Source organism: Haliotis cracherodii, unplaced genomic scaffold (assembly GCF_022045235.1).
Source record: "Haliotis cracherodii isolate W230 unplaced genomic scaffold, xgHalCrac1.p SCAF_2, whole genome shotgun sequence".
Classification (NCBI taxonomy): Eukaryota; Metazoa; Mollusca; class Gastropoda; order Lepetellida; family Haliotidae; genus Haliotis; species Haliotis cracherodii.
The window spans coordinates 12,905,916-12,928,121 of record NW_027266275.1 but is presented as its reverse complement, the minus strand read 5'-3'; the positions used below and the strand labels follow the sequence as shown (position 1 = coordinate 12,928,121).

General features: G+C 40.2%; 1 protein-coding gene across 2 annotated transcripts in view; it reads left to right on the top strand.

The window, feature by feature from the left end:
* The window catches only part of LOC139469812 (calcium-dependent protein kinase C-like), a 158,355-nt gene that overhangs the window by 82,900 nt on the left and 53,249 nt on the right, over positions 1-22,206 (top strand). For both annotated transcript variants that reach the window (XM_071252109.1, XM_071252110.1), the window contains exons 4-5: positions 14,363-14,471; positions 20,634-20,762. In XM_071252109.1, the coding sequence (XP_071108210.1) occupies positions 14,363-14,471; positions 20,634-20,762 (238 nt within the window). The remainder of the gene's footprint in view (positions 1-14,362; positions 14,472-20,633; positions 20,763-22,206) is intronic.

Sequence of the window (22,206 nt, the reverse complement as noted above, 5' to 3'; positions counted from 1 at the left end):
GTATGCACGACAGATTGACATCTGCTATTTCAGCACTTAATATGATTGAAATTTTGAGAGGTTGATAATCACAAAAGAATTCTCAAAATGTAGCCAAACAAGACTGATTTTGTTTTTTTAAAGTCGACTTCCTCTGATTTCCATTAGGCTCTGAGTTCTATATTGCCTGCTGGCAGTATGACATGTTGAAACAGGGCTACTTGTGGTGCAACAGCTTTGAAAGTGTTTCAAGTGATGTAGCATTCTCCATGTGGGGGTTCAATTTCACAGGTGCTTCAGGACACGTATTTAGTTTAAGCCACCCACTGATCGTATGTAATTGTAGATAAAGTAAGTGTTCCATATCTACTTCTAATACTTATCCTCTGCACCTGATGACTATCAGATTTATCAACAGTGGACAGGATGCGTGTAAAGTCTGAGTGGTAGTTTAAGAGATGGGCAATTAAGTAGAATATTCTCAAAAGCCTAAGTTAGACATTCTTATTTGTTTGTTTTGTTTTCTAAACTCTACTCAGCAATATTCCAGCTGTATGGTGGTGCCCTTTTATGATCTAGTCAGGGCCAGACAAACCTGTGATTGATGTTATGTGCGACATAAGGGTACAGTGACACACAATCAAACAAGTTATCAACCCTGACCACTCGATCCATTTAGTCGCCTCTTCTGACAACCAATGGTTACTGTCCCGTGAAGATTCCGGGTTAGAATTGGTCTTCAGCAGCCCATGCCTGTTGTAAGAGGCAACTAATGGGAACGGGTTGTCAGGCTCGGTGACTTGATTGATGCATGTCATCGTGTCCCAATTGCGTAGATCGATGCTCATGATGTCAATCACTGGATTGTCTGTTTCAGACCCGATTATTTACAGACGGTTGCCACATAGCTTGAATATTGCTGAGTGCTGTGTTAAATAACAAACAAAACAAACAAACAAAACAAACCATAGGTTGCCGCAGACTGTTCTAACCTGAAGTCCCCACGGGGATGTTAGAAATCCTATCTCTACTAGCTGCATCACAAGGATGTTGGGTATGGTTCAAATCTCAGAATTTCCAAATTCAGAGTAATAAAAAACACATGGATACAGCTTTTTGGAAAGGGAGGCAATTCTTAGGCCTGATTAAAGCAAATAGTTCATGAAACAACTTGCATTTTGTTGAAACGCGCTGTTGACAACATATCAACAAATGATTTAGTTACAATGCTTTTCTACATTTACAATTTGGATACCATTTGTATAAATGTTTGTATCCTTCAAAAATGGTTTGTTCACGAGACCCCTGGGGGCACGGGTGGCCCAGTTGTCTAAGGCGCTGCGATTCGCTATGCAGAGTTGCGTCCCTTGGGCACGCCAGAAACCTATGATTGTGGGTTTGAATCCCGGTTCGCCCCGTTTATATTTCTAGGTTTGTCAGCACCATACCCGTGCTTGTGGGTTTCACCGAAGTGGTAAACATCTAAGACCTGCATCCCTTTGGGCTTTCCTCCCACATGAAGCTGACTCACCGTGATATAACTGGAATACTGTTAAAAGCGGCGTTAAACCCAACAAACTCACTCACTCACTCACTCATTCACTCACTCACTCACGAGACCCCTGCACCACTGCTGGAGGTCCACAAATTTAACACTGAGATTGTGATCCCAAAGTGATCTTAGCAGTACGATTGTCATAAGTCGATGTTAATGTACGGGAGTACAATAGTCTCAGTGCTTAGGTCCCTTTTATGGCAGTGCACTGGCCCCAACAAAATGTTCTGCAGAGGACAATCTAGACTAACATTTAGTCTCTGAAATCTTATATTACACAATATCCTTCTTGACTCTAAAAAAAAAAGAAGAATTTCCTATGCTGATTTGGAATAGAGCTAGCTTGAGCTGGCTAGACTTGCTTTTGTATGCATTTCTAGATTATGTTTTTTTCATAAAATAAATATATTCCACGGTCATGGTGCAGGACTAGGGACAATCGTTCGGGGGGACAATCGACCAGGAGATGCTCGTCCAGGGGACGCTCATCCCAGGAGCCTATCTGTTGCTGACACTTGTGACATCTGTCACACTGAAAACATATATCGATTTCAAATACAAAAATAGGTGACAAGGTTATCCAAGCACAGCATGCTGGCAACTTGTTTGGTCATTTTGTATACAAGCCAAACTCCAGGGATAGTGAATACAGCTGAAAATATACTCTCTGTAAAACAAACCTGAAATTTGAATTCCTATGTATGTGTGTGTCTGTAGGATATTCTAATTACAGTCTAATTCACACTGAAGACCCGGGTTCAGTTCCCCACATGGGTAATATGAGTGAAGCCCATTTCTGGTGTCCCCCGCCATGATATTGCTGGAATATTGCTAAAAGCGTCCTAAGACCATGCTCACTCACTCGCACTGATTATAGTCATGTTGGTACCTGTTGCAATCTTCAAATTAACAGAACAAAGAAACATGAGAGTTTCAGTCAGTTTAAAACCATGTGTTTTTTTTTCAAAGCATTTCTGAAATAACTACAAATCGTAGGGAGAGGAACACTTGACAGTATGAGCTCCAGTGTTTATAGAGTCTATACCTTCAACTGCACATATACATTTCTAAATTATAAACCTACTGGCTGTTTGTGTAACTCGATATGGAGTTTTTGAAATTAAGGTAACACCTCGTAGGAGGTATTACAACGATTGACTATAATAGATAGAACAAAAACTATGAACAGCCTAGGAGACGCACGTGCAGAATTCGTGCCATTGCGAGACGCACATGCTGAGGTCACCGGTTTCATTGAACCGAGTTCACGACTGCAGGCGATATTTCATCTCCGATACATTTGAGAGTTTTTATTACAGTTTAATTAAAAACGTTGTCTATGCGATGAGTCGGTTTATAAGTTGGACAAACCATGTCTCCTCATATTACTAGAGATTATAAACCCTCACATTTGGGAACGTCCCTCATGTGAGGGTTTACAATTTCTAGTAATATGAGGAGACATGGTTTGTCCTACACACAGACCATCTTTATGATAAGGAGGTGGATACAGTAACCAAAGGGAGGCAATTACACTCTCTTTCAATGACCAAAGGCATTTGTTGCAATAGACTTGGGGATATATCAGAAAATGTAAGGAAATGTATTTTTGTGTTTTTTAAATATAGGAACAACATTATTGTTGACAGTTCAATATCTGCAGAGATATTGATTGTGTAATGGTGACAGTTAAAGGACTTGATGTCCATGATGTCATCTGGGTCTTCTGACAATCACAAACAGTAATGTCGGATACAGCATTTTTAAAAGGGAGGGTCCAAAATATTGAAATCCTCTCTCAGATAAATTTAGGGGGTTGGGGAGTTCAGACCCTGTGGACCCCCACTCTGGATCTGCCGATGAACAGTAAAGTACGGCCTACCAGGAAGTGCTGAGTGCAGCAAGGTGGTGTTCACGTGTCATTATTCAACACCACGGACTCAGACATATATTCATTTCCACCCACACACAGATACAGTTACCATATTATCTTGTGTGTAGTGTACACCCCAGCTGTGTAGAGTGCGTATAAGTCATGAAGACAATGAAGAAGAAACTGAGGACAGCAAGTTGCTATTTCTTGCTTATTTTCCAAGACAATTAAACACTTAATCTCATAATCTTCATCTCTGCATTTTATTCAATGCCTAGCATAACAGGAAATACAACTGAAATTGTAAATCTCCACGAAGAGGGGTGCATTATCGCAAAAATCACATTTTCATTGACCAAATTTATTATCTCCTGTTTGTAAAATGATGTAGTTTTTAACTGTTCTCAATATACAAAATAGGAATTTTCCCCAAAACTTGCACCCAAGAATGAGGTAGCATGTTATCCTCAGTTGTGACTCACCATGCACAAGAGAATACGGTAAGTTATTTGGGAACTGAGGTAGAATGTTCACTCAGCATTCCATTGTGTGTCATAAGAGGCCACTAAATTGCCATCTTCCCGAGGCAAGAGAGTTAACTGTTCTTAAAAGTCCAGTTTCCACCCTTGCCGAACTAGGCTGGAATTTCTGGCCTCGATCGTGGCTATTACGAGTTATGTCCTTTCTGTGCCTTTCCTACTGACCAATCAGATTCCACCTCTCGTATCACTTGCATTTGCTTCAAACAAAACGGTGGTGCCCAATCAAGACGATCTGATTGATAATCAAGATCTATATTGTGATAAAACGAGTCTTACATCGCGAAGTGCATCAAATCACGTGAGCACCTTGATTAAAAACATGAAAAGATTTAGAAAATATCTCTTGACAACGACTTAGCGGTTTACATGCTTTGCAAATCCTGCAGTCGACCCAAATCTGCATGACACTTTACAAACCGGATTTCAATTTCAGTGCGCGATTTTGATTAGACTATGCACAAACTCGTTAGTCCAGCCAAAATGTAACCCCATAATACCAGCCTAGTTCGGCAAGGGTGGACACTGGACTTTTATGGCCAGTTAACTCACTTGCCTCGGGAAGATGCTAAATTGGAAACCCATGGGGATTCTGGGTTAGAATTGGTACCCAGCAACCTATTGATTGGGTTGCCAGACTCAGCGACTTGGTCGATGGCATTTTTACACCCCCGACGACGAGGCTTGTTGCTCATCATATCAATCACTGGATTATCTGGTTTTGTGTTCAGCCGTTGATTAAAGCCAATATGATGAAACAAATGTGATGCAAGCCAAAATGAAACAAATGAATGCTCAACTATTGTCTTGTGTCAATGTCAGAGGTGGGTGCTACTGGTAGGGCAGGACATGCTTAAAGGGGCACTGATCTAACGCCATTCCCCGGACTGGTTGTTGCCTTTGTTATTGTTTTTTCCCCCGTGAGTACCCAGATGATACGCAACGCAACTGAGCGTGACCAGAGACTGGGCTACCGTCTGCAAGGACAGCTAAATAAACTTGGAGGCTGGAGGCAATATTTGTTTTACGCATTTTTGAATAAACACTGATTGGTTAAATGTGATCTATAAAGATTCGACAAAGGGCGCATGTTAATTAATTTCTTCAGCCTAAACAAACAGACAAAAAGAACGGTGGAGCTCATCGGAAGTCGTCATTTGGAAATACCCCAGATGGTTATAGTTTAATACTAAAGAAAAGTATCCATGCAGTGAAAGCATTTTCGGATTTCGGATTGCGTCGATAAAACGATTACTACTCCCTTGTTGTCATCCACGTTTCCTCGTATAACCTACACTTGTGTATTTGTCGTCATTCACTTGATGCTCAGTTAATGAATTTATTACAGGTACAATTAGTGGTAGCACCACTTAGATTACCTGACAAAGGTTCTCATTTGGCATTTATTGTGTCTGGGGTAATTATTCAATCTAAATCCAGGTTTGAAGTGAGGTGAAATGAGTGTTATGTAATATGCACGTGGCAGCCCAGCAAGAGATGAATGATCAGTTGATTTACTTTTTTAGGTAAATCAACGGATCGTTCCTAGTCATCAAAGGATTAACAGAAAATACGTTGATTGATTAATCACTGTTATCTTGCACAGTGGATATGTCAAGAGTGAGTGTTTACATGTCTAGGTTTACTAAAACAAAGGGAATACACTCATGTCATGGCGTGAAGTGCCGATGTAAAAACAACATACTTTGTTCAAAGGGTTAACTGATAATACGTTGATTGGTTGCTGATTGTTATCAAACTCAGTGGATTTTTTAGGAACCGTGGACGTAATGAAAATAGTTGTCACGTGGCCTTTCTCAGCCAACCCTTGAGACTTGACACCTATGTGAAACACCTGAAACAATCCAAGTGATCAGTTGAGAAACGAACACTGGTTATAATATCCCGAAACGATATATATCTTTTAGAATATTTGATAGTTACAGAGACACGTGACATCGAATAAGTTATTTTGTATAGCTGCAGATGAGTGGCACATTATTCCTTTGTGTGGATATTCACGGATACATTCCTCGAACAAGGAAGTAGCCTATTTATACACATAAATTTGGTAAGTTGTAATTATGGTATTTGCATTTTGTTTTCCTTCATTTGAACCGATTCGTTCTTGTTTCTCTACGTCTTGGTTGGGAAATTCTTCAATGCGCGATAGACTGTTTTCACAGGTCATTTCCTTTGTAAGCGTGTATAGATTACCGTCAATTTGTAAAATGTGATTCTCTCAGGCAATTTATAAAATGTGTCATTTTGACTAAAAAATCTGTCCAAATTGATTAAGACGATCAAAGGGCCTACAAACATCACAACAGATTATTATGTAGGATTAGAAGCCAAACAACATAGAAATGTACTTTTCAACGTAACATTCAAAATGTTTGGAATTCGTTATCATAATAATACAGATGGAAATGTTTTTCAGTCACTTTGTAAAATAACTGAATATTTATACGTTTAATAAATATGTTACACATTTTGACAGTAAAAAAATATACACACTATAAAAAAAGCAATGCTTTGATGAAATATTTACTTTGTGTTGCAAGTCAAAATAGTGTAAACGAAAATCGCAAAATTACCAAGCAAGTGACTTATCAAAACTTCGTCACCATTACCGATGCTACCCACAAAGATACCTACATTTCCTTATTATCTCGAAAACTGTATTTCATTTTGTTGATCAATGTGACCATACGCTCTTATTACTACCGGTATCCATAAAAGTGACTGATGCGCTTTCGAATGGCGCAACAGAGGTCGCGAGCTAGTCTAGATTTCTGCTCTACATCCGGGTACTCACTGGGAAAAAACAATAACAAAGGCAACAACCAGTCCCGGGGAATTGCGTTAGATCAGTGCCCCTTTAAACCTTTTCACAAACACCTGGTGTCAGTGGGCAAGCGGTCAAAAGTGCCAGGCTAGCAAGTGCCAGCTGATGAGATCATCTCTTCCTGTGACCGGGTTGTTATTCAGCCTTGGGACCAATCAATGTTAACAGGTCCTTACAGTGTTGTCACTACCCCTAGTGTACAGTACATACACCCTGTGCTCTCAAAAGAACCCACTCGTCTGATGGTAGATTACCAGATGGTGGGAACCCGAATACGTACATACACCTGAAACACAAGTGTCAAAACGTGTGGTGTAACTGTTAGCAAGTGACTAAGCTCAAATGTGCCTCTGCTCACCCAGCAGGGAATGGGTACCCAACATGTGAAGTGGATATAACAACCTTTTGGCGCCTATGGCAGATTGGGCTGTATACTACCCAGGGAGTTGAGAATGATAACTGGAATGCAAACAAATCCACTGGTCGGGGAAAAAAACAAACCGCATTTGAGCAGATACTAGTTCTTGGATACCTACGCTATATAAATGTATAATATAATAATAATAATGATCACTGATTTTCAGTGATCCATTCATATAATTTTCTCAGCTATTTTGCCCTTTGGAATCTTTTCTGGATACTGCATGGTTATTCGCTGGCGTTAAGGTCTGATGTTTCTATGAGTTGATAAGTATTCACATGCCCCAATACTTAAGTAGAGCCTTATTAATATTTCACTTGTCCCTTTGAAAGAACCATATGTTAGTTCTTCACATCCCCCCCAGGGGGCACAGGTGGCCCAGTCGTCTAAGGCGCAGTGATTTGCTGTGCAGAGTTGCATCCCTTGGGGACGCCAGAAACCTATGATTGTGGGTTCGAAGCCCGGTCCGCCCTGATTATGTTCCTAGGTTTGTCAGCAGCACCATACCCGTGCTCGTGGGTTTGACCGACAACACTTCGGGCTTTCCTCCCACATTAAGCTGACATGCTGCAATATAATTGGAATATTGTTAAAAGCGGCGTTAAAACAAACTCACTCACTCACATGCCCCCTTGCTAGAACTAAGAGTCAAATGTTCAGCCGTTCAACCCCCACCCCCACCCCCCCCCACCCCCACCCCCGCCTATGGATTACTATGATCTGGTTGAAGTAACCTGTTAGACCAGCTAGAAAACCATTTTCAAATCAAGTTGTTGGCATAGCGTGGCGGTAACTGTATTATTGTATGTCAGATAATGGCTCATGTCTCTCTGCTGACTCGCAGTCGCAAAGGTTTGTCCCTTTTCGTGCCACATTCATGTCAATTTGATCCCCGCTCTGATTGATTAGATTTAAGATAGTGTTTCTCCGAACACCGTCCTATTAACACAGAAATTAAAGAACTGCATTAAACGTTATTTTATCCTGCCTAATCTGGCTGTGCTCCCAAGTTGACTGCATCACTGGGTGTGAGAGAAAGAGAGTCTGCACGTTTGTTTGATATAGGTTTGTGTTCGATAGTGTACACAGTCGGGCTGGATCTGACCAACAATCGGCACCATTTACATTAGAATTGGCTAACTGTGCTTCCTGACTGTGCATTTCGAGTTTAGTACGTGTAACTGTCTCTAAATGAACAGCTTCATTCGTTCAAACAAAGCTTTGGGTAACACGCTACCAGTCTTGGACTTAATTTGAAAAGTTGAAATATGGTGGTTGTGGCAAGAGCTATGAGTTACCTCCCTTTGAGTGAAGAGTTATTTTGTCAGGGAATTGATGACAACCATCAGCTGTTAGTTCAATGTATTGAGCTGAAAACCCACAGCATCAGTTAATAGTTTGGATGGGTATTTGAGCGCAAACAAGGGCTATGATGACTTCATGAATATTTATTGTGTATTTGATTTCCTGGCAGGGATTTTAACATGGCAACATCATGGTTGTTTAGTTTGTTCCGAACACTTATAGATAACCAAGCATTTTTTTCATTGATCTCATTTATCAAAGATATTGACAATATGTTTTAATCAGTCTGGTATCTTGATCATTCCAATAGTTTTCACCTGAAGATATTTTGTTATTCTTCTGTAAAAATAAGGTATTTGACTCTAAATAATTTATGAAGAACACAAAACTGTTATGAGAAATTTTACAGAGGCAGGAGAAACCAGTTGATGAGTTTAATGTACAGGAAATGTAAAATTTTGTATTTTTTGTCTGTGAATGTATCTCAATCTTTCTTGACTTCCAAATGTCACTAGTTTAATTTCTCTACACTATCCTGTTTTCTTATGCTTAAGTAATTTAAAAAATATGAATATTTTGCCTTTAGTGTATATAACATAGAAAAAGTAATCATTTTAATAAGGTAGAATTCCCACACAGTAATCTAGTGGGGATTAAGGATTTCTGTTTCTTTTTAATTCCCAGGTCATCAATTATCTATGGTGTAGAGTCTGTCAAGAAAAGCACTATTGAGATAATGGTATTATTGTCTTCTTCGGTTCATGAGCTAGGGGCCAACTTGCACGCTGCAATCTTGGCATTGTGACAAGCCATGTCCCTCAGTGACAATAAAGGTTTTGGTGCCTGTCACGTAAGATTGGTGAGCGCAAGAGGGCTATTCCTGTATCATTGAAATCCTGTTTAAAAATGTTCAACGGCTTTGAGCTGTATTTGAACGAAAAAGCACAAATGAAATGAAAAAATGTGAAAGGATTAGACTCCGGCCTACTCTACCATTATGACAATTCCAAGCAAAAATGTATTCTTTGCAACAAAAGTGGTTTGAAATCCCTCTTGTCATCCAGCTTCCCACTGATGGGGATCCCGGTACAAGGTTGTCTAATAACAGATCATGTCAACACACAAATGCCACATAGGCTTTGCTGAAATTGAAATGCATCAATAACCAAGGAAGAACTGAAGGTAAAGCGTGGCACACACTGTAATTGCTGCAGACAACATGATTTGCTGGTGTCCCTTTCACGCTTTGAACTGCTTGCATGAGATAGATTCGTGATGGATTGCATCCCTTTGCCTGGAACTGGCCTGACAATGCAGTATCTATCTCCTAACTCTGATGCTTTAATTAAATTACTTCCAGGTCTGCTTGGGATCAAGGTTTCTGTTTTCTGTAAATTAAATTGCAAGAAAATAATGCACTGTGCTAATTATTGGGTGTTGATTCCGTGGCAGGAAATGCAATGTTCTCTTGATAACTTTCTGATCACATTGTTTTGTACAGTCAGCAAGTTTGGGAGGCCTCGGGTTTAGCTGAATGACAATGAGAGTGTATTGTATTTGGGATGAAATTACAGGTAGGTGTAGAAGGAATGGTGTCATTTGTGCCTGAAAGGTGTGCCCCTTCCTGTAAGGAATGGCTTAAATGGGTTTTTCTTTGAACTGCCAGATATTGTTCTGGTGGTCAAACTTAAGTGTAAGTTATAGATTTATTATATTTTGCAAATTTGCAAAAATTGTATGTGTATGTACATATTTATGCGTACCAAATACAGTGAGATAGTATTTCAGTGCAGGGAATTGGTAACATCTGTGTCATTGCATGAATGTTGTTTAAAATAAAATGTAAATCATCCCTAATGTGATTCAATTTAATAGAATAAGGTATTGCTTGTCAATAGAGATATCCTATGTTGTATAGAGACAGTGTGTTTACAGCTGGTTAGTGTGAGATGACCTCTCTTACTCTGGGTATTGATAAATGGAGTGTCGCCATGTCAGGCTTCCAGTAGCTATTCCTGGCTTGTGTATTTCTGAGCTGGATGATATTTGCATGGAATATTTCAGTCCTGACGACTGTTTTGATGGTTTAAGCCATGCTGACAGCTGCGGGATTGGATGATATAGTGAACATTTCCCTTTGATGTAACTATCGCAATGTTGATATGCACTACCTTGCCTCATGCGAATAACCTGAATATTTCAACTTGATTACTCAGAACATTGCATGCAAGATATAATGTATTAACATACTAGTGACTATCACTAAGCTTAGAGCTATTAAACTTCATGATGCAAGAATACCATTTGTAGGAAGTGCATATTTCACTTCCTGTCAGGTCATTCATCTGTGCAGTTTAATGAGAAATCCATGTGTTGTTCTCAAGTTAGGGTTTTGGTTGCATCCCTAGGCTAATTAAACTACACATGGAAAATGGAAGGAATCACGATATGAAGCACGATATGATGCTAACCATAGATGCCACTTGTATAGATAAGTCATACCTGCATCTCTGTCCCATCCAACAGAGTCCTAACGTACATAGAGGCATACTACCTGCATCCCATGACTTCTACATCCAACCCGTGAAGATCCGGGGTTCATAGGCCTTCAGCAACCCATGCTTGTCGTAAAAGGCGACTATGCTTGTCGTAAGAGGTGACTTACGGATCAGGTGGTTAGGCTCAGCTTGGCTGATACATGCCATCATATCCCAATTGCTTCGATCGATGTTCATGATGTCAATCACTGGTTTGTCTGGTCCAGACTCAATTATTTACATTATGCTGTCATATAGCTAGAATATTGCTGAGGGCAGCGTTAAACAACAGACAAACAAACAAACACTTCTACATTTATCGGACCCGTAGAATAGGTCTTCAACAACCCATCTCGCCACTTCCACATCCATCTATCCATAAATCGATCCATCCATCTACCAACCCACCACTTTCCCTCAATCATTAATGCCTTTGTGGTCAGAATAGGCCTCATGTAAACCCGGGGGCACAGGTGGCCCAGTCGTCTAAGGCGCGCGATTCGCTGTGCAGAGTCGCGTCCCTTGGGCACGCCAGAAACCTATGATTGTGGGTTCGAATCCCGGTTGGCCCCGATTATGTTTCTAGGTTTGTGCTCGTGGGTTTCACTGAAGTGGTAAACGTCTGAGACCTGTATCACTTTGGGCTTTCCTCCCACATTAAGCTGAAATGCCACGATATAACCTGAATACTGTTAAAAGCGGCGTTAAACCCAACTCACTCACTCACTCATGTAAACCCACGTGACAGTGGGTCGATACAGCTCAACAGTTACAACAAGTTCATGCTATCAACCACTTGTCTGCCTGGCACCGATTATTCATAGAATGCCATAATCAAGCTGTAATATTTCTGTATGCAACATAACAACACAACAATGCCAGAGAATAAGATAAACCTTTTCCATGTCCGCCAAGAGACTCAGCAGATCTGTGAGACCGCTCGCTACAGGGATGAGTCAGTAATGCCACACACCGTCACAACACCACTGCCTATACCTACGACCTGCAAGCTCTTCACCTCAATTATGTAATAGTGTAACCTAGAACTATTTCCTATGCTTACTGCTTGACACTCAACTGTCTGAGAATCCTTCCAGGAAGTCGGCCGAGTTGAGTTGAGATGAGATTTATCTCCGACATATCCTGCCCAGACCGGTCCTGCTCAAACAGTCTGTATTTAGGTCTTCCACAGTTTATGTCCATCCATGCTGGGAATTTAATTGCTCTGGCTTGTCATAAGCTATGAATATTTTAGGAGAGCTTTTCTCGCCTAGACTAATGACAGAAAGGAGGAATTGGGTTGTTAAGGAGTACAGATAGCTGTCTGTCCAAATGATTTATATTTAGCTGTCTGCAGGGAAACCTCATCCAGATTCATTTGTCTTGCTTATTACTGGGAGTTAAGATAAGGGTGATTCCCAGTCGGTGTGCCCTTGATTCATGTGATTGACAGTTTGTGGAAGAAAATAGCATATTATCTATGTTAATATTTTAGGGATGTTTTCTCAAGATAGGTAAAGATTGTGGGCAAGTTTTTAGCGAGGCATCATTGCAGCAATGTTGCTGAGAAGGCAGTGAGAAGGATATATGGGGATTTGTTTGTTTGTTGTTTAACACCACACTCAGCAATATTCCAGCTGTATGACGGTAGTCTGTAAGTAATCAAGTCTGGACTAGACAAACCAGTGATTGACATCATGAGCACTGATCCATGCAATTGGGATACAATGACATGCTTCAACCAAGTCAGCAAGTCTGACCACCAGATCCCATCAGTCACCTCTTACAAAAAGCGTAGTTGCCTTTTACGGCAAGCATAGGTTGCTGAAGACCTATTCTTACCCTGATCTTGACAGGTATAGAATTGGTATTCAGCAACCCATGAGGGAACTAACAGGATTGGGTTTGTATACTCCCTGACTTGATTGATGCATATGATCATATCCCAGTTGTGTGGATTGATGCCTATTGTGTCAATCACTTGATTGTCTGGTCCAGATTTGATTATTTACAGATTGCTGGAATAATGCTGTGTGAGGCATTGAACAACGATCAATCTATCATCCAATGTGTACATAGTTCACAGAAATATCAAGTCAAAGTTTATGTTGGTATTTCAAAGCTACTGGCCCACATACAAAGTCAGTGAAAAAATGTATATGGCTCCAAATACACCACCACAACACAAAAGCATCACACCATGTGTGTGCGTGTGCCGTGGTGGAGGTCAAGGTGAACCTGTCTTCCTGTCTCAGGGTCCTCATGCATCAGTTCTCTCACATAGTTCTCCTTCACAGCCGCTTGACTGTTGCCAGAAGGTGACATGTGCTTTTCTCATTAGCTTAGACGTAACAGTTCACATCAAAGGAATTTCAAAGACGGAATTGCAAAAATAGTACTTTTTGTACCTGTTTCATCAGTTGAATATGGATGAAAATACATGCTGATTGGACAAGATTTGAACTGTTTTCATTGCTATGAATTTTGTACTGTTGGTTCTGTCAAAGTTTGGCAAAGAGAAAAGCTTCAGTACACTATGTTGTGGGTCAACATATTTGTAGTCTTTTGAGTAGGTGTTTTTTACGACCCAGAGTACTTAGAATAATACCAATGGCAACAGTCATTATTAATGGGTCCTGACCAAGTGGTACTACAATTGCCATTTTCAAGGATTTACTATCATTTAACCTGTTACGGAAACATGTCAATGTTGTTTGTATTCAGTGCGAGTATTGTTGTTGGGTTACTGTGACAGGCAAAGCAGTTTGTTTATTGTTTAACACCGCACTCAGCAATATTCCAGCTATATGACGGCAATCTGTAAATAATCAAATCTCGACCTGACAGTGTCTGCATTGTAGATGGTTATTGTATGAATAGGGGTTAACTTATCTCTGAATAGGGGATGACATATCTATGAATAGGTGATTACTTGTCTCTGAATAAGGGACAACTTGTTTATAAATAGGTGGTAACTTGTTTCTGAATAGGGGATGCCATGTCTATGAGTAGTCTCTATGAACAAACAATGAATAGGATTTATGACTTGGAGGTACATCTCCATCATTGTCTTCAGCATTTGTCTGCTAGTTGGTCATTAGTGGAGATCCTTAGGAAGACAAGTGCCTTCACCTCACAGCCTTTCAGGGCTTGAATCACACCGACCTATTTCACAAGATGTACATTTGTGCGACATACATGTATTGGCAAGTCTCAGAGTTGCTGAGATAAACAGAATTCAAGTTGCACTTATTAATGACACCAGTTTTGTGTTGTATGAATGACACACTTGTTCTGCATTTCAGGCTACAAACTTGCACAAGTTCAAGGTCCACACCTATGGCAGTCCTACCTTCTGTGACCACTGTGGCTCTCTATTGTATGGACTGCTACATCAAGGCCTTAAGTGTGACGGTAAGTGTCTTGGTGTTGTGCTTCCCCCAACGTGATATTGCTGAAATATTGCTAAAAGCAGCATTAAACCTGACGGAAATATTGCTTAAAGCAGCATAAAACCTGATGGAAATATTGCTAAAAGCAGCATTAAACCTGACGACTCACTCGTCCACCAAAACAATTCTCACTATTTCAATATTCCGTTTTCAAAACTCACAATTGTGCCTTCTGCCTGAACTTATCAAAACTCCTAAGACTGAGACTGAATGATGGACTTTTAACATTTTGTATACAAGCTTGACATCCTTTCTTCCCAAATCCCCCTCAGAAGTGTGATGATCGCCCCCAACGACAGGTAGACAGCTTGACAGTGTGTAAGATGCTTACTCCAGTCCCACAGGACATGGCTGTGTTAGCTGAGTCCACGGTGCCAGGACTAAATGGACAGTGTAGATTAGAGTGCTGACAGTCCATCACCACCTACAGCAGGGAAGTGCTGCTGGCCTGGAGAGTCTGTGTGTTACACTTGTACATTTGCCATGGAAATTAGTATGTTCTGAGGCAATGGGATCTCAGTATCTGGACTAACTCCACAAAGAAAGGCCCATACATACTTGAAAAGGCCTCGGATAAGGAAGTGGTCTTTACTGTGGAGATGGTTTCCTGAAAAGGCCTCATTTGTGGCAATTGAATGTGAATGAATATTACAACTGAGTCAAGTCAGTAATGTCAGCCTGTAATATACTACTCCAAAGAAGTTAAGGAATACCAATTTTTATCATGGGAATCTATGAGTATGAGTGAGTGAGGATGGTTTTTATGTCCCTTTTAGCAATATTTCAGGAATATCATGTCAGGGGACACCAGAAATGGGCTTCACACATTGCACCCATGTGGGGAATCAAACCCGGGTCTCAATCCAGCAGGTGCCAGTTTAGATTGCCCTTTGTTATCACAAGTATGAACCACATGGGGTTCAAAGTGTACTTTAGCTTGTATACTACTCAAAAGATGTTAAAGAAAACCTGATGTGTTTCATTTGACTTAAGTTAGTCTGTCGTTGCTGGTCAGCATTGCAACACACAGCCTTCTCAACTTCTCATTGTTGGTGTTCTTTAAGATAGATAGATAGATAGATAGATAGATAGATAGATAGATATAGATGGATATACCAACAGAAATTTAGAACCCGAGAGAAAAGGCTTATCTTGATGAAGTATGTAAATGGTTTGTGAAATAGATAATGTTTCATTAGAGATTCCACCTAGGAGGTAAATAAGGTCTTAGATCAATACGATGGCCATAGGATCCCAATGACATTGTTTGTCGGAGACTGCACTTATGATATGTCTTCACTCCAGTAATAACAAGATCCCTCACCGTCTGGCAGGAAACTACTCTCCTGACCACAAATCCTTCATCATATGCATGTCCCCATTCCAGCACATGTCCCACCATCCTAAATATGATGGAGCAGGAAAGACGATGATAATGATGCTGGGAATATGCTAGTAAACCTTCTCAGGCTGGACATGTGATAGAAAATTGTCAACTAAGAAGAGACTACTTGACATTTGCCAAGATTATTTGCACAAATCCCTGGCGGCTTAGCTTGGACAATAAGTTGCTTATGTGATAACAGTTTCCTTACGACTAGCTATCAATGCAAAACTGACTGGGACATGGCTGTGTGGTAACCGGGGGGAATGCAGCAGAAGATGCTGCTATTTAACATGAGATGTCCATTAGATACTCAGCTCTTGTATCCCATTTGGTTCGATAGCCAGGCAGGAGTACAGAACGCTGTCACATATAAGCCATTTCCACTTGATTATATTCATGGCGATCTCAAAATTGTTTGACTTGAGGGAAGTAGCAGGCTTTTTTCCCTTGTTAAAAGTTGATTTAACTTTTTTCTTCCCTGATTGTGTTTGTTGTGAGTTCTGCTTCACTTCCTCATGACTCGTTTGACATTTTGGAATTTGGATATTTCTTTTTTACTACGAGAAGACCGTTTTGGATATGTTTTCCATGATGTTTTTACAGTTCGGTCACTGCAGTTACAAGTCATGAGTGTTGAAGTCGTTAGATGTGAAGTTTTGTAAATCATTAAATAGTTAATGGAAAAGTTTGGCTTGTGGAAAGTAATCAAGCTTTGTAGTAGGCTTGTTCAAAATAGGATTTTATGAGGTAAATGTTGGTCAGAAAAGAGAGAGAAGAGATGATTTGCTTTTTTAGAAACTCTCCTGGAACATGGGACACCTTGGCTTGTAGATTTGCATGTATTTTGAAATAAGATCCCTTCAAACTGTTAATGTCTATGGTCATTCTTATGTGTAATATGTGGTAACAGAATCTTGAAAAGATTTTCTTGCAATGTGATCATCATTGTGGTAGGTATTTAACAATGGGAATGTGTGTGTAGTGTTTGTCTTTGTGATGAGTTCAAAACTCATGAAAACCACCAGAGATGATCCAGCATCTCACATAATGGTCTAGTTTAAAAATAATAATTGGTTTAATATTTTTTTTTTAAATGGTTGAAAAGTCTGGGTTGGTAGAGAATAAATTTAAGATTTTAAACTTTTGTTTTGGGGGCACAGATAGTCAATTTATCTAAGGTGTTACTGTGCAGAGTTGTGTCCCCTAGGTGTGCCAGGAATCTACGCTCCTAGGGTCTGACCATTATGATTCCGGTTTGCCAGTACCATGCCCTCCCAAGTAGTAAATGTGAAGGACATGAATCGCTTCTGGCTTTTCTCCCACTGTTCAAAAGACATTAAAAGAGACTCTCCCACACAGTCACCTTTTATTGTTTTAAAAATGGTTTTTATGTAGGTTCCATTGGGGTAACAAAAACATATAGTTTCATTTCAGATGCTATTTCTTCAACTTTTCATGTCCAGAGAATTGGATGGATCTGTAAACTGATTCTTTGAAGTGGTAGTTGTAGTGATTAGAGTCCTATTGGCCATTGATTAGGTTAGTTCATTGATAAAGGGCAATGGGATTGCCAAGGCTAGTTGAGAAAAACATGAAGACCAATAATACACCTCCCACACACATTTGAAATTGCGCTTATTAACTAAGAAGATTATACACTATTTATAAAATCTTAATCAAGGCTTTACTCTTGCAATTCTACCTGTGAATGTATTCACAGTATAGAATTCAGATTTAGAAACTGGAAGTCATTTGAGTGATAATCATGTTTCTGATGTGTATCCTGTCAGGTGATTAGCTCCCACACGAGACACTCTTGTAGCATCTTCATCTGTCTGGAAGCTACTGATGCAGCCACAGCATGCTGCCTCACTTGTCTGCGTAACAGTCTTCAGAGACTGTGTGTAAGCCTACCTGCCTCACCACCACAGCTAATTGTGTTCACTCAGTTGATATACAAACGAAAGTAGTGGTAATTTTGATTAGGATTGATTTCAACTAAGGGACTGACCATTTCATAATCTGGAGAAGGGGCATGGGTGGCCCAGTCGTCTAAGGCACCGCGATTCTCTGTGCAGAGTTACATCCCTTGGGCACGCCAGAAACCTATGATTGTGGATTTGAATCCTGATTCCTCCTGATCATGTTTCTAGGTTTGCCAGCACCATACCAAAGTGGTAAACGTCTGAGACCTGCATCACTTCTGGCTTTCCTCCCACATCAAGCTGACAAGCCGTGATATAACTGGAATACTGTTAAAAGCGGCATTAAACCCACCCACTCACTAATCTGGAGGAGTGGAGATTTTGTTTGGAGACAAGATATTTTTTTCTGCTACAGCTGCAAAACCAGATATTTTAAGAATAAAAACTATGAGCCAAAATATAAAAAAACATTAAACACTTAACAACTGTTATTTTGTGGCGGGGTGGTCGGGTAGCCTAGTGGTTAAAGCGTTTGCTCGTCACGCTGAAGACCTGGGTTTGTTTCCCGACATGGGTACAATGTGTGAAGCCCATTTCTGGTGTCTCCCGCCGTGATATTGCTGGAATATTGCTAAAAGCGGCGAAAACCATACTCACTCACTCACTATTTTGTGGCATAAATTTTCTTTTTTTGTTCAACTGTCCAAAGTATAATTATTTTTGTCAAAGATTTTCTGGGACAATATATTTCTTTCGATAAAATTCCTCCCTCCTACCCTCCACCCCTACACCATTATCAAATGGTTGGTCTCTAAGCTCTTCTATTGCCAACCATGTTTCAAATATGATACTTATGAGGCAGTCTGATGTCTTGAAGTTGACATCAAAAACCCAATGGAAGTGAAAGCATCGTGGTGACAGTAGAGCAGAGACCGACTAACAAAGACAGATATCTCTGCAAGATCTATTTCCGTGGTCAGCGCTTGCGTTTCCATAGCAATAAAATGAATTTGATAGATTACATTTTGTAGATTTGTCTGTGCGTTGAGTTTGTGTTGTGTTCTGGTGATATCACTGGGATAAGTAATAAGAAACACAAGTTTGCCGGGGATGTTGAATTGAGGCATGGCTGTGTAAGCCAGCCAGTAGTTTTCTTTATACTGAGCATCAATTCATGGAGCTCACATTTCACATATTTTTAAGGTCACATTTAAAATTCCACTGTATTAGCTTTAGCTGTGAAGAGATTGGAAATTATAATTGATGTGGGAGTGAGAAATAAAAAGTATTATAATAGGTTGCGCAGGAACATCTTGATATACTCTTACTTATTTATCATGATTATCGCGATATGGCTGCAATATTGGCGATGCAATGTAAATATAACTCAATTATCATGAGGATAATAGATGGTCAGGGTTTTTTAAGGTTTGATGAGTGATACTTTGTCAGTTACCTGTATTTTCATTACTCCTTAGCATGTTTTAAATCAATGCTGCAGACATGCACTCTCATTTAATGTCAGAATAATCAGTCTTGATTAATGTTTGTTTGTTTGTCTGTTGTTTAACGCCGCACTCAGCAATATTCCAGCTATATGACGGCAGTTTGTAAATAATCGAGTCTGGACCAGACAATCCAGTGATTGACATCATGAGCATCGATCTACAAAATTGGTATCAATGACATGCATCAACCAAGTCAGAGAGCCTGTACACCCAGTTCTGTTAGTCGCCTCTTATGACAAGCTACTTAGTACATCAATTTCAGTTTGCGGTTAATACAGACGAGTATTTCTACTGGGATCTCAGTCAAACAGGAATATGACATTACTTTGCATGTGTTTGTGAAGGTTCTTCTAATGATACACTCACCCTTTCACGAACACCTGGTGTCTGGTGACCCATTCATCTAAGGTGTCGCTTAGTTGTGCCCCAAACCTCTGATCATGGGTTCTGTGAATCCCGATTCGACCGTATATTGTTTCTAGGTTCGTCAACACTGTATCCATACTTGTGGGTTTGACCAAAGTGGTATATGTATGTAAGATCTGCATCACTTTGTGCTTCCTCCCACATGAAGCTTACAAGCCATGATATAACGGAAACACTGTTCAAAGCTATATACTGTGGTTACTCAATCACTCACTCACTCACTCACTCACTCACTCACTCACTAGCTATATTTTAGTCACTCCTGAATTATTGTGATATGACACCAGAATCATATCAAGGTCAAGGTCATGATATAGTTCACTTTAAGGGAAACCATGCATGTTAGATTCCTGTCATCCCAAACACTGTTTCAGTCTGATAACTCATATTTGATGTCAAATACCAATTTATCAGATAATGATTACCATGCTTAGAGACAATGTGTCAGTTTCTCACTCTATTAACATCTTCAATTCCCCACATGGGTACAATGTATGAAGCCCATTTCTGGTGTCCCCTGCCATGTTATTGCTGAAATATTGCTTAAGCCATACTCACTCACTCACACATTATTAACGTCGAGACAAAGACTGAGAATGGGAACCTCATTGTGGAACATCGTGTCCATCTTGTAATGTATGTTCTTTTAATATTTGCAGGGGCGGTCGGGTAGCCTAGTGGTTAAAGCATTCACTCGTATTGCCATAGACCTGGTTTCGATTCCCAACATGGGTACAATGAGTGAAGTCCATTTCTGGTGTCCTTCTCCATGATATTGCTAGAATATTGCTAAAAGCGGCATAAAACCATACTCACTCGCTCACCCAAGATTTGCAATCTTTCATGACGTCAAAATAATGTTGTTTTCCTTGTTTCAGCATGTGACATGAATGTCCACAAAAGATGTGAAATGAACGTTCCCAAGCTCTGCGGCATCGACCACACAGAAAGGAGAGGACGGATTAATCTTAGAATTACACATCTAACTGGCAAATTGAAAATTGAAGGTAATTGCGTTTCTAATTTTCTTAACTCATGAGGTGATCTGAAACATGTTCCAGCATTTGAATACTAGTAGCCTTGGTTATATTTTGGTTGTTATTGACAAGTCAACTGGTAATAAATAACAAAAGAGGTATTCATGGAAGACCATTATTTATGAAATATTGGAGCACAATTTTTTTGAAGAATTCATATAGTTTCATAAGAGGAATGATGAAAGGCACCTCATCTCATGAACGCTAAACAAATGTCATCAATAGATTGTGTACCATCATAAAATAGAAATCTTATGTCCTCCAAAAACACTCTCTGTTACACATGGACGGATAATGTCATAGCTGTTTCAGCTTGATTAAAATGTTGGTCAAGGCATCACTTCTTATCAGCTACCATTGAAGATGGACCGCCTCCATGGTCTAGTGGTAGAGCGTCCGCCCGGAGGGAGGAAGGTAGGGGGTTCGATCCCCGGCCGCGTCATACCAAAAGACATTAAAAGATGGTACTTTTTGTTACCCAGTCTGGCGCTCGGCATTAAGGGGCTAAAACAAGGACTGGTCGGCTCGAAGTCAGTATACTGTGTCTGAGTGGGGTATTCATGTTAAACTGTGGCATGGATTCTCAGTGGGCTCGCTCTATGAATCGGCATCAGTCCGGACTAGTACAAGCAGCCACACACACACGTGCATGCACGTTGCTGTATAAGTGCAATAATCTTGGACGCGACGTTAAACCCAATCTCACCTCACCTCACCTCACCTCACCTCACCTCACCTTTGAAGATTAGCCCAAGCAAGAGCAAAGACGTGATCTGTTTGACAATTTCTGTCTGTGACTTCAAACTCTTTCTCTTCCACAATCAGTGGACCGATATGACTGAAACTTGGCACACATGCTCCAACCACTGATGACACAGCTCTGTTCATTGGGTTCTCATATGTTACAATCTGTTTTTCAATTGAAAAAACTCGAACATTATATAAATCTTTAAGAAGCCTCTTCTCTGAAAGGGCGGTCGGGTAGCCTAGTGGTTAAAGCGTTCGCTCGTCACGTCGAAGACGCCGGTTCGATTCCCCACATGGGTACAATGTGTGAAGCCCATTTCTGGTGTCTCACACCGTGATATGTCTGGAATATTGCTAAAAGCGGCATATAACCATACTCACTCACTCTTCTCTGAAACCTTTGGATCACCTGAAACCTGGCAGGGATGTTCCTACTAATGATGACTCCAATATTTTTGTATTGGTTGGATTTCATTCATTTTTTGTTGTTAGAAATTGTAAGTAATTCGAATGGAAACTTTTGTTAATGATTTGGAATGGAATGGCCATGGAAGTTACTGTTAATTATCTGACCTATGTATTGATTCTGCTTAACAGTGGGTCTTGCAAATTGTTGCCTTGACATTTCGCAGTAAATGGATACCTAGTATGAAAAAACTTATAGTAG